At 36.3% G+C, this 17549-nt stretch overlaps 1 protein-coding gene across 5 annotated transcripts in view; it reads left to right on the forward strand.

The window, feature by feature from the left end:
• Pds5b (PDS5 cohesin associated factor B) overlaps nucleotides 1–17549 on the forward strand; it is a 151172-nt gene that overhangs the window by 79962 nt on the left and 53661 nt on the right. For all 5 annotated transcript variants that reach the window (XM_085685243.2, XM_085685244.2, XM_085685247.2 and 2 more), the window contains exons 13-18: nucleotides 36–149; nucleotides 4658–4739; nucleotides 6425–6473; nucleotides 8749–8888; nucleotides 11853–11968; nucleotides 15828–15933. In XM_085685243.2, the coding sequence (XP_085541369.1) occupies nucleotides 36–149; nucleotides 4658–4739; nucleotides 6425–6473; nucleotides 8749–8888; nucleotides 11853–11968; nucleotides 15828–15933 (607 nt within the window). The remainder of the gene's footprint in view (nucleotides 1–35; nucleotides 150–4657; nucleotides 4740–6424; nucleotides 6474–8748; nucleotides 8889–11852; nucleotides 11969–15827; nucleotides 15934–17549) is intronic.

A 17549-nucleotide genomic window follows, 5' to 3' on the forward strand; every position in this document is an offset into this window, starting at 1 on the left:
AACTTAGAATTCTTAAAGAGTCTTTTCTTTTATAGGTTACTTGTTGAACGGATCTTTGCTCAGTACATGGTTCCTCATAATTTGGAAACTACAGAACGGATGAAGTGCTTGTATTACTTGTATGCTACCCTGGACTTGAACGCTGTGAAGTATGTCTCCAGTGTCATGCTACTCTCTCGTTTTGTAGTGTATGAATTAGGCATGAGGGTGGCGGGTAAACCTTAAATATTTAATGTAAACTTTATAATAATATAAGCATTGTTTAAAAGTTCAAAACACTATAAATTACTGGGCTATTTCTTTTTCTTTTTAGAAAGTTCTGTCATCAACAGATACAAAAACAGTTAAAGCTGGCTAGAGCTACTTGGCATGAAATCATTAAGGATTTGATTTTTCTTTCTCTCTAGATTTTCATTTTGATGGCATTCAAGAAAGGTGATATACCTATTCCCCCACCCCCTCAGGTGTTAAAAAGGTCCACATTATGAAAATACTATCTTCCTACTCTTAACACGGTACTAATTTAAATTATTCTGTAGTGCAGTAGAGTACAAATTTCTGTGCTGTTTGTCCTCAACATAGCATTGCAGGTTAGCTTTAGGGCAGGTCTCACAAATACATTTTTATCCCCGTGTTTCATTCAGAGAGTACCTTTGGATGTCTGGGAAGAGAATTGGCATTTTATATATAGTAGAGACACTGCTAGTCTAACTGAATCCTATTAAGGCCTAGAGATTTCCTGTAGGCTTAGAAATTCATACTCATGATATTCCAGTTAACACAATTAGAGCTATTGAGGAGTAAGCACTCTGAAATTGGAAGTTTAATAGTACTTGAAATTTGTAATGGACTTCCGTCTTCATTTTCATAGTTACATGCGCTACTGTTACTTTAGATGGAGTTGTAGTTTGTGGATGTGTGCTATGTTTGAAGCTCTGGAATGTGTACCTTGTCTCTGCTTTTACATTGCAACTGAAAAGTAGCAGCAGAAGTTTACGTTTTATTCAATATAAGTGCAACCATACAGAGCTATAAGTAGTAAGATAGTGGTAAGATTGCCAGGATTTGAAGTCAGTGGTACTTGGTTGCAGCACTTAACTCTTTTTGGTTTTTCGAGACAGAGTTTATCTGCAGCTTTGGTGCCTGTCCTGGAACTAGCTCTTGTTGACCAGGCTGGCCTTGAGCTCACAGAGATCCTCCTGCCTCTGCCTCCCAAGTCCTGGGATTAAAGGCGTCTTTCACCACCACCCAGCCCAACAGTGCTTAACTTTTTAACTACAAGAGACAACGTATATACTACTATTTTATTTAATTTTACTATGTTGGAAAATTTTCTCAAGGTGGAATGCACTCTCAAATTGTTGTTTTCTTTTAGTTTAGTTGCTCATTCTTTTCCTTTTTATGCATTTGATGGCCTGTTAGAATGGATGAAGTATGATTGACATGTGTCTTCTTAGAACAGGTGTTAATTAGACATCTCAGTAAATCTGGCCTTTACCAAATACCACTTCACAGTAAATTAATAAAGATACTTTTAAGTAAGAATCTAGAAGTAGCACTCAGAGATCCTATGTGAAAGAATTTAAGACTGTGTTTGTATATTTATTTTATTTTATGAGAAAGGCAGGTATAGAAGGAAGGAATCATGTTCAAGAAGCAAGAAAATTTTCAGTTATTTCTGAAGATTATGAAAGTTTGACTTTAGAAGGAAGCATGTGGCCTGGGACTTAGCCAACACACTCACTGCAGTCATGTTCATTCTTGAAAGTGTGCAAGAACCCTTCCCTGCACAGCACAAAGGTCTTCAGGACCATTCTTCACTGCCCACTGTTGTGATTGGTCAATGCCATGCCTTTATATGGGAGTGAAGTTATGGCCAGATAACACATAAAAGATAGGCAAGAAATAAACATTAATGTCTTTTTTTTTTAAAAAAGATTTATTTATTTATTATGTATACAACATTCTGCCTCCATGTATGCCTGCAAGCCAGAAGAGGGCGCTAGATCTCGTTACAGATGGTTGTGAGCCACCATGTGGTTGCTGGGAATCGAACTCAGGTCCTCTGGAAGAACAGTCAATGCTCTTAACCACTGAGCCATCTCTCCAGCCCTCTAATGCCTTTGTTTTAATCATGTAAACAGAAATGTCAGTTGGTTGATACATTTGTCAGGTGTAGATATAAAAAAGTTGATAATCATCTGAGAATATGTGTATAGCTTCTAAATTCAAGGAAGGAAAGATAATTGCTGAAATGTTAATGCCAGAAATAGAAATGAAAAGAAGAAAATACCTGTAAGTAAGAAGAGTTTATAAATAGCAGCCATAAACTAAACAGAAACTACTTTTTACTGAAATTTAGGTATACTTTATTGAATTAGAAAGTGAAGCAATCATTTTTAAGAGATGTGCTGTGAAATAATACCACTAAAAAGTAGGAGAAAAAAAACTATTTGAACTATTGCATGAGGGTTTTAATTTTACAAAAACTGTTCATGAATGATATTTAACTGTTGAAGTATTTAAGGTAGGTATTACTTAAAGGTGGCTTTTATTGTCATTGACTTTGTGAAATTAGCTGATCATCTACATTACCATAATTTTTAGAACAATCTATATTCATCTGTGTTACTTCCCAAAACTTCTTTATTTTCTTAAGTTTGGTAACAAAGACCACATATATGCGAGTGATGAAGCCTGGTGATAGTTAAAATGACTATGAGTGTATCACCCAACTCTTATCCTCTCTTCCTTATAGAGATGTACTGCAGTCTTTTTCTTGTCTATTAAAAATAGCTTTAAAGTACTCGTATGCATGCATGTGTATATGTATGTATGTATTTCCTTTAATCTCTTATTTTTGCACATTATGTAGATAGGATTATCATATGTATAATCTTCAGGGATGTTTTTCACTCTTTTTGTTTTGTTTTGAGACAGAGTCTTAACTTTGTAGCTCAGGCTGGCCTGGAACTCACAGAGAACTGCCTGCCACATCCTTCTGAGTGCTGGGATTGTCACCCCATTGCCTCTGTTATCCCCTTTCTACTCTATTTGAAATTCTTCCCATCACAACAATAACTATGGGCAAATTATTTTCTTATTTAATACTTCAATTAAAATTCTTAGGAAATTTTCTTAAATACATTGTAATATAAATTCTTAGTCAGTGGGGGCTATTTTTTTTTCTTAGAAAATTTTAGCTATGGTTATAGTGGTTTTAGAATTTCTTACAATTTCATATTCAAGTGGTAATATCCTAGATTACATAATTTCATCTGTTTTAACTCAATAAAGTTTCAACGTGGTCTTTTCAAAGTTGGGAATCATGATTTTTCTAGCAAATAAAGAGGGTCTGACTTTGGAGCTCAGAAGTCATTTTTCAGACTGTTTTCTTGAAAGTTTATTTATGCAGCTCCTGCTTTGTTTTAGATTTTCATAGTTCTCTGGTAAGTGATCATTTTGCTTTCAGTTAGCTAATAAATTTACATTAATTAGTAATGCAGTGTAACATGGTGGAACTTTGACATTCAAAAATAGTAAAATGTCACTACTTAAAATTTAAGGTGTCCAAAAGTGAAAATGTTCCAGTACTCTTACTGTTAGCAAGTTCCCAAGTTTAAAGCAGGTTGTGTTCTTTAAAAACAAAACACAACAACCCCTTCCCCCAGAGGCATTCCCAACGTTGATGAAGAGGACACTGGAGATGCTGCAGTGCCATTTCTGCCCAAGGGAAGCTTGTTTATGTGCTTCTGCTCTTTGTCACCTTTGTCAGTGCTTCACAGGTGTGTGCTGTAGGTGTAGGTGATTGACTATAAGCGGTGAGCTTAGAGATGGCTCAGTCAGTCAAGTCTTTGCAGTTGTGAGGGCCTGAGTTTAGGTTCCCAGAACTCATGGAAAAGGCCTGGTGCATAGCAATGGTTAGATGAGACATGCTAGCCTAGATCACTTGGGAGACATCTAGGACAATCGGAGACCCTGTCTGAAACAAAAGAAGGAAGGTGCCCAAAGAATGACCCTTGAGGTTGTCTTCTGACCTACACACACATGGACAGCCAGCACACATGAACATACATACGTATTCCTATACATAGATACACACAAAGTAAACTGATGTAAAATACTTTTTAATAAAATTTCATTAGAAATATGTGGTGCTGAAACTCTTAACAATGTAGTTATCAGGAAGACATTCATAACAATAGGTAATTTCTACTTGAAGTTTACATATAATAGGATAAATGTAAATGTGTACAGACACATGTACCCTTTTTCTCATGGGTCTTATCCTTCAGCTTCCCTTAGATTACCATCACCTATTACAAGACAGAACTTGGTCAGCACTTCATTTATTTATTAGGTTTATATTCTTTATTCTCAGTCCTACTTCTTTAAGTAGGACTTAACGCTTTAAGTAGGGCATTAAGCTCCATTTAATCTATCTTTATACAAAGTCAAATGAGCACCACAAATCTCTGCCTAATGGCCTTGCTGCTACTATCCCATTTGAGTCTTTACCCCTGGGCTGCCAGTTAATCTGTGAATTTTACATCCTTTCTCCTGTCTTGTTTTTACTTCCCCCTTTTTTATTAGAATTGATTGTTGGATTATCCTGAAAGGACTTTTATCCTGTTTTGTATGTTTTTGTGTTTTTCAGAGCATTAAATGAAATGTGGAAATGTCAAAATTTACTCCGACACCAAGTAAAAGATTTGCTTGATTTAATTAAACAACCTAAAGTAAGTTAAATTTTAAAGATATAGTTTTAGAAAGTTTGTATAATTACCATAATTAAGCTTAATATCTTTATATGATATATTTACTTAGAATGAATATTCTGGTAATACCATATAATAAGTATATGGTATTCTGTGTGTGTGTGTGTGTGTATAGGCTTGAGAACAGTCTCAAGTGTTTTTCGTCAGTAATGTGTATGTTTTGTTTTTTGTGAGCCTTCTGGAAATTGCCCAGTAGCTTGCTGGCCATTGAGCCTTATATCTACTTGTCTGCACTTCCCACCTCCCACTGGGCGTTGTTGTGTGGGTTCTAGAGATCAAACGCGGGTTCTGGTGCCTGCACAGCAAGCAGTTTGCTACCTGAAGGATCTTTCCAGTCCCGGAAGTTGTGGTATTCACCCAGTAAATACGGATTTTATTTAGGGGCATTTAGAATGATTCTAAGCCCCCTCCCTTTTTGAAAATGTTACGTGTGAAACATATTAATCTAGAAAGTGTATCTAGTCATTTTAAATTACATTCAGGGAAAACAGATTAGTGAGTTTTTATTATTAGCTCAAACTTGTTTTATTTGACCTCCTTCCATCACATGCACCTCAGGTGTGTAGGGCAGAAATGAGGAGTTAAGTGTTGTTTCATCCATGGAGAGAAAATTTTCCTAGCTGCCTGCTTAACAATCTGTTGTTTAGCAGAGGTTTTCTTTTAGTGATTATTGTGACTCTCACTTTTTTTTTTTTTAAACTTCTGTGATGTGAAGTTGTTTTGTTTTGTTTTTTTATGAGACAGGATTTCTCTGTATCTATCATCTGTGACTCAGTAAGCCAGGCTGACCTTGAACTCATCGAGATCCACCTGCTTCTGCCTTCACACCTTCAGAGTACTGGGATCAAAGACACTGATCAAAGATCAGAGTCACTGCTGCCACAGCCACTAGGCCCATTTTGTTTTTTTTTTAAGACAGGGTCTTACTGTGACGCCTTTGTTGGCTTGAAACTTGACATGTAGATTGGGCTTGCTTGGAACTCACAGATATCTACCTTCTTCAGCCTCCTGAGTTCTGAGATTAAAGGCATGCACTACTATGCCTGGTACCTTTTTATTTTTTATTGACTGTAATTTAACCTTTTTTCTATGGTCATTGAGTATATTGAACCTGTTGGGATCTATTTTCTTCAATAATAGACAACTTAAACTTTACTTTAGTGGCTTCTGCTGTCAGTAGGCATGGGTTTCAGTGTTACAGTGCTGGAAGACAGCATACTTCCTTCAGCCAGAAGCCTCTGGAAGTTCTTCTCTTTGTTATCTGACTTTTTATTCATTTACTGAAGTATGTAGTGTTCTTATATTCACATGGATAGCATTAGTCTGGATTTTAGAAACCATTGAAGTCTTACTAGGATCCAGGCAGAACGTTAGGAGCTTAGATCAGGTGTTAAGTGATTCATTTGCAAACAAACATGCCTGCTTTTAAGACTCTCACTATGAAGCTGCTCTTTCCTGCCCATTGATTGAAACTTAGCATCATCACATGGCTTTTGTATTTTTCACTCCACCCATTTATCTAGGATTTAAAAATAGCTAAAGAAAGATACAGCTCTGGGGTGCATGTGGGTCTGGAGAGTTGTTGAAGGTGCCTGTGGATTCTTCTTAGGGAATTTTAATTGTACGTTTTTGTATGTAATTTACAGACAGATGCCAGTGTGAAGGCCATATTTTCTAAAGTGATGGTTATTACAAGTAAGTTGTTTTAAATCTTTTTAAAGTTTAAAAGTTAATTGAAGGTTTTATGTAATTATGTTAGATTGTGATAATCTAAGAAATTATTAGTGTTTTTGTTTGTTAGATACCAGACAATTTAGTTCTCCTTTTTCTCTTCAGTTTTCATTTATTCTGTGTGCTATCCAGAATTGGAAATTTTCTTTAGTCCCTTACATGAGAAAACTTGAGAAATAATATATATATTTATTTTTGAGACTTATTACATGAGATTAATTGTTAACATTGAGTCTGTACCTTGTTTCCTCCTCTGTTGTCAGTCTCTGGCATTAGTTGCTTTTCTCCTCACCTCAGTGGACATTGTGTGTTGACAAGATAATCAGAAAAACCTGATAGAGTGGGTGTACCATACTTGGCAATAATGAAGAGGTCGTGGGCTGAGCTAAATACTGCAACTGCATTAGATCGAACACCAAGACACTAAAGAAAACAGTGACTGTATCTCATTGCTCACTTAAATCCCCCATTTTGAAGAAAGCATTCAGAACTAGGTCTCATTGAGAATGCAGCAGCCTCAGCCAGCCCTTTTTTGTAGCTCAGCAGCTTCCAGGCTTGTCCTCTGCAGTTGGCTGTGGGTGCTGTCCTCTGGAGAACTTCATTCTCTTTTATCTTTCTGGTTTTTTAGTATCTATCAAAAAACTAAAAGTCTTTTCTAGATTCTGTTTCCACGAATGCTAGTATCCGTGGGAAAAAAAATAAAGGATTCCTATGCATTTTGCTGGGCAAAGGTGGCACACACCTTTAATTTCACTATTCGGGAGGAAGAGGCAGGCGGATCTCTGTGAGTTCAAGTCAGCCTGGTCTACAAGAACTCGTTCTAGGACAGGCTCCAAAGCTACAGAGAAACCCCATATCGAAAATCCAAAATAAAATAAAATGCTGGCTGGGCAGTCGTTGTACTCCTTTAATCCCAGCACTCGGGAGCAGAGGCAGGTGGATCTCTGTGAGTTCGAGGACAGCCTGGTCTACAAGAGCTAGTTCCAGGACAGGCTCCAAAAGCTACAGAGAAACCCCGTCTTGAAAAAAATTAAAAATAAAAAAAAATAAAATATTGAATTTGGGGGGGTGCTGTTTTCTCTGTCACAATCCTTTATTTTATTTTTCTAAAGACTAAGTCTTAATATGGTGCCTAACTATGATAAAGGGGCTCTTAAATGACCATTTCTAAAATTAACATCACTATTAAATCTTCAGTACTTTGAAATTCTAGTGAATTGCTAATCTTTGGAACATAGTAAAGCTCTACACTAGAACTTTAAAAACCTTGTCCCCAGGTGCTGTCTGCCTAAGTTTTATTGTTACGCAGATAATTGTCTCTTACAAGTCTTCATGTTTGTTTGTTTTTGAAACAGGATCTTACCATGTAGCCCTGACTGGCCTGAAGTCATGTGGTAGACCAGACTGGCCTTGAACTCAGAAATTTACCTGCCTCTACCTCTCAAGTGTTGGGATTAAAAGTTTGTGCCATGAAGCCAAAGTTTATTCTAATTTTTTTCTTGTGTATAGAGACATGAAAAGGTTATATGGCAAGTGTTTATTATGACTATTACAGTTTGGTATTCTTACCACAAACAGTGATTTGTCATTTTTTTCCCAAGACTTAAGGATTTTCAGAATTATATGTTAATTTGAAAGATAAATTTACTGTTGTCACATTTAATATATTTATAATTTCTTTTACTAGTTTGCCTAGTCTATTTTTTTCTAATGCTGGTTAAGGTCAGCATTTCCTTAGCTGTAAGAGCTATGAGGCACATGTTAGAAGAGTGCTGTGGTGGTTTCTATAGAGAGTGACCCTTTCTTGCCAGTAGGACATAACCTAGCGATCACACCGGGATAGTCTGCCCAGTGTCTGTCAGTATCACATGCTGCATGTCTGTATGGATAAACGGTGCACAAGGAGACACAGAGTGTAACGAACTGTCCCATCTTAGGGACTTCTGCAGGACAGTGTAAGCAACATCTTAAGGAACAGGTGGTTCTACTTAGGTTGACACTCAGTGTCTTCAAATACTATAACGGGGCTCCTTAAAAGAGCTTGTGCTCCCCCTGCAATATGGATACTTTTTCATATTTTCTCCAAAGCAGATTTCTCTCTCAAATTTTGAGTATAGATGATGCTTCACAATTTAAGGGTAGTTTGTAGATAAGGACTATTAATTATAATTACAAAATAGAAAGTACTTTTCTTTAAAAAATTAGTTTGAGAAATTATGAAACTTTATTTTATTTTAAGGAAATTTGCCAGATCCTGGTAAGGCGCAGGATTTCATGAAGAAATTCACACAAGTGTTGGAAGATGATGAGAAAATACGGAAACAGCTGGAAATCCTTGTTAGCCCCACATGCTCCTGCAAGCAGGCTGAAGGCTGTGTGGTAAGGGGGAGGATGGGAAGCACCTGCGTGGAGACACACACAGAATTCTCTCAGTACATCTGCTTTATCTTTATAAAAGAAATTTGTTTATTTCAATTTAGAAAATGTTAAATAAAAATTCAGATAAATTATAGTCTTTCTGTAGGTAGAGTTGCCATTAATATTTTCATATATGCCCTTTCAAAATGAAATCATGTTATATGTGAATTTTATACGTTTCATTTTTGTTAGGTTTGGGTGTTCCTCCCTGAGACAGGATTTCTCTGTATATTAGCCCTGACTGTCCTGGACTTTGCTTTGTAGCTCAGGCTGGCCGCGAACTCACAGAGATCCACCTGCTTCTGCCTCCCGAGTACTGGGATTAAAGATGTGTCCCACCACATCCCACTCATTCATTTTTTGTCGTGTATTTCATAGTTCAAAGCATGCTATTCATGTGCATTGTAGCTTACTGAATACTAACATTCAGGAGCTTTTCCATTTCTTTCCTTTTTTTTAAGATTTATTTATTATGTATACAGTGTTTGCCTGCATATATGTCTGCATGACAGAAGGAAGCACCAGATCTCATTATAGGTGATTGTGAGCCGCCATGTGGTTGCCAGGAATTGAACTCAGGACCTCTGGAAGAGCAGTCTATGCTCTTAACCTCTGAGCCATCTCTCCAGCTCTCCATTTCTTTCTTTTGCAGTGAGGTCTTGCTGCCCAGATTAGGCTTGAATGCACTCTCCTGCCTTAGTTTCTTAAAGAACAGAGGCTTTAGTTTCATACCTGTCAGGGACCAGCCTCAACAAAAACATCTCTTGCCAGGGTAGGGGCATTGGGATTTAGAATTATGAGGAAAGAATATGAAGACAGGAAAATAATAAAATGGAAAAACATAGAATAGTACTGGGAGGGAGTTCCTGTGAATACTGAAATCGCTCACATTTAATTTTCAATTACTTAAAATACCCTGACCCAATGAGGTACAATTAAGATAAAAAACTACATTAACATGATACAAGGAAATGAATAGACCAGTTGAAGGTTGTGGGCTACATCCATAGTTAAACATTCTGTTGCTAGGATAAAACAAGTCAAGCTCACACCCTTGACCAAAACATTCTGTAGGCACACCACTCCCTGGGTGAAATCCAGTGTTATCTCCATAAGGGGACTGGAATTTAGTTGAATCCTTAGACTTTTGTTTGAGGTAGAAACATAGCTACTTCTCTATTCCTGAAATACAAGGTCTGGCTATTAGCTACCTGTTGACAATAACCTTAAGAGAACAGAACTCCCAGCCCTGAATCTAGGTGGGACCTTTGTTTGAGGTAGAAACACAATAACCTTGAAGCAACAGAGGTTACCTCTAATTTTCTGACCTTTGGTCAAGGTGGAAATAGGCTCACATTTTTGGGCCTCCACACATACTTATGCCTCTGGCTCCTCTGTGTAACACCTTCATAGCTGAATATTTTTACACATCTTGATTCCTACAGATTTTTAGAAGTCTAATCACATGGGTTTAGAGGTACATTTTTAATGCGTTTAACATATATTTCTCAATCATTATGTTGTCCACTCATTGTTAGAAATAAAACACAAGTAAAACTAAACGTAAAGTTATTTTGATAGGAATTGTGCTTTTTATTTGCCTAGTTTCTGATCACCTTTCTCCTTCAAGCTTTTTTTAATCATTTGTATTTTCTGAGTTGAATGTTTATAATCTTTACCTATTTTTATAGAATATTTTTCCTTATCTCGCAACTGGTTAGTTTGTAATGTGTCATTTTAGGTTGCAATTCATTTTCTGTCAGCTATATTTTGCCCTTTTGTTTCGTTTGTGATGTTCGTTTTATATTATGATTTCTATTTTTGCCTAGCCATTGATAATTTTATATGGCTCTTGGGTTTTGCTTTTGGTGTCTTGATCATAAAATTTCATTTGATTGCAAGTTACAATCGTTCGTGTTAATTATCAGCTTGACCTGTAATATGGTTTCTGAGCATATATGTGAGGTATTATCTTGATTATTTGAGGTAGGAAGGTCTACCCTTTTGTGGGTGGCCCCTTCCCTTGGCAGGGCACCCTGAGAGAAAGATGGGGGAAGAGCTGAGCACTAGTATGCATGCATTTATTGTTCTCTGTTCCTGATTACGGATGGGGTCTGACAGCTCCTTCCAGCTCAGTTGTGTCCTTTGATGTGATTGGCTACAACTTGGGAACTGTTAGCCAAAATAAATTCTCTCTCCCTTAAGTTGTTTTTGTTAGGGCATTTTATCATAACAGGAAAAGACACTAAGACATGTTACAAATATTTATTTCAAATATTTATTAGTGTTTTTGCACTCATATATTGATACATTTTGAAAAAAATGATTTTTGGCTCTTTCCCAGGTAGGCTGAATGAGAATCTTCAGAATGACGTCTAGGAATTTAATTAAATTCTCTTTGTTAATTTTGCTTGCTGGTTTGTCTCCCCACCTCCCATTTTATTCTTATATTTTTATTCTTTTGAACTTCATTTGTTCATTTTTTGAGACAGATTTGGAGCCTGTCCTGGAACTTGCTCTATAGAACAGGCTGGCCTTGAGCTCACAGAGATCCTCTAAATTGCTGGGATTAAAGGCATGCACGTGCACCCCCACTGCCTAGTTTTTGTAATTTATGACATGAGATAGGAATCTAGCCTTGTTTTTACTCAAAATATCTGTTCAGTTTTTTTCATTGTTATATTGGATAATGTACACCTTATTTGCTTGTTAATAATAATGTCCATCTTTGCTTAGAATGTTAATAATTATAATAATGTACATCTTATTTACTTAGAATGTATTCAGTGCTTTGTTTTTGTTACTTAGTTTCTCTAAATTTGTGTTTACAGCACTAGTACTACAGAATGTTGTAGGTTCTTAACATTTTCAAGTGATTTTATGTTTGAATATATTTTTGTAATTATTTACAAATCTGCATTTCAGCGTGAAATAACTAAGAAGTTGGGCAACCCTAAACAGCCTACAAATCCTTTCTTGGAAATGATCAAGTTTCTCTTGGAAAGAATAGCACCTGTCCACATAGATACTGAGTCTATCAGGTATTTGTCCTTAAAAATGTTAAGGTTTCTTAGAGTTTCCTAGTCAATGGCAGTCAGCAAACCAGCCACTTATCTGTATTGGTTTGTGCAGTCATATACACTGCATTTGTGGGTACAGCTTGTGTTCATTCATGTTCAGATGGGCTGCTTTTCTTGCGTCACATTTTGCTTTCACTTTATTCCTTTACTTCAGAGAGCTCAAAAGGCTATCTCTGGGAAGTAGTATTTTACCTAAGAAGGGAGCATAGGTAAGATTTTGCTTTTACAGATATGGGAGAAAGAGTATTATAGGCATTGAGACTATCATAAGTCAGACTAACTAGATAGGGAAATGGGTGTTTGGAAAGTTAGATTATAGGGTAGAGAGGCCTGAGTGCTGTGTGCATGGGATCAGATAGGAGCTGCTATTGACACTGAGCTTTGGGACTCTTGATTTACTCTTTTAGTCTTTGGAAACCACAGACTTAGCTGGTGAGTGGAGAAGAGGAAAAGAGCTTTCTTAAGGCTCTGTTCTGGTAGTCTGTGCATAGGTGCTAGTATGATGGGCAAGAAAGAACATATTTGAGGAACGCTTTTTGGCCACACATAAGAGGTAAGTAGTCAGGATACAAGGTTCAAGTCCAAATAATGATTCCTGATATCTTGAAGAGAATACAAAGGACTTTTTGTCTTATCTGAAGTACAAGAGAAGCAACATGTAGTTATTATTTGAACATGATGAGAAATTTCTTTATTTCTTTCCTTTCTGTCTTATCTTTATTTAGATAGGTTCTTGTGTAAATCAAGTTGTCCTTGAATTCACCTTGTACTCCTGCTTCTACATTCAAGTGCTGTTATCACCGGAATAAGCGACCATACATGGCTACATTTTTAATAAAAAAATAAAATCACATTGATAAAATGAAATCATGAGAGTTGACTGGTATGCTGAAATTAAATAGAAAATGAAAAATATTGTGGACAGACTTGCAAACTTTTTTACAGTAGGGAAATCAGAGCAATGTAAGAAGACCAAGTTGTTGCAGGATTCTAAAACTTAAAAAATGGTGAAATTTTTTAACAAGTATGGTGTTGTCAGAGGCTGTTCTTTATTTTCTGGCTGCTCAGACCCAAAATAATCACACAGAAACTATATTATTTGTAATACTGTTTGGCCAATAACTTAAGTGTATTTCTAACTAGCTCTTATATCCTAAACTTACCCATCTCCATCAATCCATATATCACCACTAGGTCGTAGCATACCAGGAATTCAGTGGGTTCCAGTGAATATAATCTGTCTCCTATGGGGGCTACATTGCTTCCCACTGACTCCACCTTCTTTCTCCCAGCTTTCAGTTTAGTTTTCCCTGCCTAGCTCTGTTCTTCCGGGCTGTAGGCCCAAAGCAGTTCCTTTATTAGTCAATGGTAATCATAGCCTACAGAGGGGAATCCTACATTACCTCCCCTTTTCACCTCCCCTTTTCTGTCTAAATGAAAAGGAAGGTTTTAATTTTAACATACTAAAATTACATATAACAAAATAGTTATCAAGCAAGAATTATAGTTACAATATTTATATCTAATTTATCTTTTATCATAACTAAGGAAAACTATAACTATTCTTCAAGTCCATCAAAGACCCCAGAAGGATGTAATATTACCTAAGTTAACAGGAAGTGCATTGTAAGCAACTTTCAAAATTCTAGAATTGACAGAGACTTCTTCCTCCCTAGACAGTCAACCAAAGTTCTTCTTTGGGGCATCCATCTTCCATAGTGTCCTGCAGACTTTTCCTTGAAGCAGGAAATTTCAAAGGCAGTTCCGCCTATGTTGGCAATTTACCAGTCACTTTCTTCTGTGTCCTGCAGAATGTCTGGTAGACTCTTCCAAGAAGCAGAAACCCTGAAGGACTGTCTCATCTTTTGGCAAATTTAGCAGTCATTTTTTCTGTGGGTCCTGCATGTCCAATTCATACAGCATATCATAAAGCAGTCCAGGCAAGAACAGTTTCTTGCCCAAATGGCTAACAAACTCCATGAAGTAGATTGGTGCTGCCAGGAGCAAATGAGTCTCATTGTCACGAAAAGTCCTAAGTTCTGAAAACATTTTAAATGCCATATTCTGAAGGTCTCTGAAAGATTTGAAGAATACCTATCTAACTGAAATATATATCTATATGTTTGGAAAACCTAACATGACTACAAGCTTGACAATTATAGATGACTTTCTGTTAACCTATATTTCTTAATTATGCATTACACTTTTAAATCAGCTGCACAAACATAATACTTTAATCAAGAGCAGAAATAAATGTGTGCACACACAACAACAACAAAATTAATCTTAAATTTGTAACAATAAACCAAGATCCATACCAGTGCAAAGTAGTCATCTCTATATCTGTAAGGTATATACTATGAGCTGACAGACTGAGGATAAGAGCAGGCCCTTGTTTCAGCTAGCAGTCAGGAACTTAGAGTAATCCAGAAGGTTTGTTAGAGCATAAATAGAAACAAGAAGTAACAGTTTCTGCTTATAGTATGTATGGGAGAATTGTAAATAGTGGAGCTAAACAGTGGAATGGAAGCCACCTTACAGGTATGGGACAATGGCTCAGATGTTAAATTTGACTCAGGAAGTGACTTCAGAGCCTCCAAAGAGAGGCTGTGTTAGTCCCTCAGGCAGTCAGACTCTGGTCAGTGCCTTTTCAGTCTCTGCAGTCTATAGATGGGTGAATGTTAAGTTGTACCTTAAAGTGTTTTTTATTACAACTGATTAACATTTCCAAATGAGAAAAAAAATTTCCTGAAACATTTCTTGGTTAATTGCATTTCTTTAGGGAATTTTCCTGTGGGTACCTAAGAGAAACATTTTTGTTTTGTTAATTGATTACAGGAATGATAAGGTTAAGATCTCAACGTTATCTTCTAAATCTAAAATTAATTACACACTTGTATTTGGTTTTTTCTTTTGGTTTTTCATTTTTCTTTTTCACTTTGCTATGTTAAGTACAAGAATGTGTGTGTTCACTTTTTTGTGGTCTTCCTACTCATTGTTATAGAAGAAAGTAGAAGTGAAATTTTTTAATGTTTCTATTGTACAGAAGAATCTTGGTACTGTTGGGAATAAGATTTAGGTTGGAGATTTTCATTAGGGTAATTGGAGATATGAGAATAGGTAAAACTCATTTTATGGAAACAGAAACTTAGGAAAATAATAAATGGAAACACTTGACAAAAATCAATGTTTTTAATGTATACATGTTTGTATATGTGTATGTGCATAGAGTGGTACATATACAAAGACCCACATTTGGAGGTCAGGACAGCTGATGGTCTTTCCTACTGTGCAGGTCTTGTGAGTCAAGCTCAGGCCATCAGGCTAGGTCCCATAAACCCTGAGTCATCTTGTTAGAGAGACATATATTCTTCATTCCTTGTTTGGTACTAAATTTGAGCATAAAATATTTTTTGAAAATCAGCTTGAACAAAATATTTCAAGAAGCCTTGACACAAATCCTTGTTGCATTTTTAGAGTACTTACTGCTGTCCCTTTGATTGACATGTATTTTAGACCAAAAAAAAAAATCATTCATATGTTTGACGCTAGGTCTCCTCTGGAAAAGACACTAATAAAGGTACAGGTGTCATTCAAAAAGGGCCAATAAAATAACTTTGTTTTTATTTGAATGGGTAAAGGGAAAGAACTGATTCTGAAAAGATATTTTCTATAATTTGTTTAACAATAATGTTTGGTTAACAGTCATATAAAATATTATGCAATGTGTAGTTATTTAAGATTTAGGGACTTTCCGCAGATACTGCCAGTGTATTACAGTTGAAAGAAATAACCCTTTCGTTTTCCTGTCATACTTTAGTGCTCTTATCAAGCAAGTGAACAAGTCCATAGATGGAACAGCAGACGATGAAGATGAGGGTGTCCCAACTGATCAAGCCATTAGAGCGGGCCTTGAGCTGCTGAAGGTAATACTGTCTAAGCTTGTGTGTGATTAGACGTCTGGGGTTTTTTGCTGTTGCATTTGTTTGTTTTGTATGTGTGTGCACGTGCAGGCTTGTGTTTTAAAAACAGGACCTCACTGTGTGTATCTCTGGCTGATCCAGAACTTTCAATGTAGACACAGGGATCTGTTTAACTTACTTTTCAAATTCTGCTTGTTCTTAAGGTTTACTTCTCAAAGTTTTACAACCTAACAAGAAGGATTCTTGGTTTTTTAAAAAAATAATAATTTAGAAATTTCTCCCTGTTTCCTGCTTTCATCTGTTACCAAATTCATTAATAGTCTAGGAGACTAACTGAAGACCTATTAATGAGGATGGGGCTCCTCTGATACAGAGTGAGCCTTTTGATGACTATTCATGTGTCACTTCATTGTTGACAGCTAAGTTCATAAACACTAGTTTTAAAATTTCCTTTTAATTAGCTATGTTTAGTTAATATACAGTTTTATTTAGTTTAAAACCATGCGGATTGTTCTATTTTTGTTTTCCTCATTAAAGATAAGCGTTTTTCAGTGATTTCCCTCCCCCCCCGTTTCTTTTCTTGTTTTCTGGTTTCTTTGGAGACAGGGTTTCTCTATGTAATCCTGGGTGTTCTGGAAGTCACTTCATAGACCAGGCTAGCCTTGAACTCACACAGAGATCTGCCTGCTTCTGCCTCCCCAGAGCTGTAATTAAAGGTGTGTGCCACCAGGTCTGGCAGTAACAAAATTTTTAAGTGTTGATTTTCAACTGTTACTGATAGGTTCTGAGTGGTCGTGGTATTAATTGCCTCTGAGCGCTTCCTCCCATGGAATAGACATTTTGTTAATGTCTGACAGAGGGATACATCATACCACACATTATCTTTTAGTGCATACTGGCTCCTAGCTAAAATAATAAATGTGAAATGGTGACTATTCTACTTCAATGTATCATAACATTGCTGTTTTCTTATTGTTGGCTTTTTAGATTTTATTCTTATAAACAGTACTAAAGTAAATATTTTTGTGTAATGTCTTTTTTAAAAAAACTAAAATTATTACTGGGTTCAGGAGAATAAGAACTTTGAAATTGAAATACACACATACAATTAAAACTTTTTTTAAAGATTTATTATATATACAGTGTTCTGCCTGCATGTACGCCTGCAGGCGAGAAGAGAGCACCAGATCGCATTTTAGATGGTTGTAAACTACCATGTGGTTGCTGGGAATTGAACTCAGGACCTCTGGAAGAGCAGCCAGTGCTCTTAACCGCTGAACCATCTCTCCAGCCCCAATTAAAACTTTTAGAGACACAATTTTTTTGTATAAATTTTTATGTCCACGGAGAAATTGTATATAAAACATTTTTCATATCATTTTTCAGAGAAGTTGTTTCTATATGCCATCTATTGTGTGTGAAGGTACCAGTTTTTTTAATATTCACAAGCTTATCATGCTGCAGTTTTAGAAATGTGCTAATCTGCTTAGTACAGGCAGTACTGTATGTGATTCCTACAGTGTTACTAGTGATCTACCTTCTGTACATTAGCAATTTCTGTTTCTCATTCATTTCTCATCTCTTTTCATATCTGATACCCCAGTCTTTTCTTTTAAATT

Source organism: Myodes glareolus, chromosome 2 (genome assembly GCF_982192425.1).
Source record: "Myodes glareolus chromosome 2, mMyoGla1.1, whole genome shotgun sequence".
In the NCBI taxonomy this organism is placed as follows: domain Eukaryota; kingdom Metazoa; phylum Chordata; class Mammalia; order Rodentia; family Cricetidae; genus Myodes; species Myodes glareolus.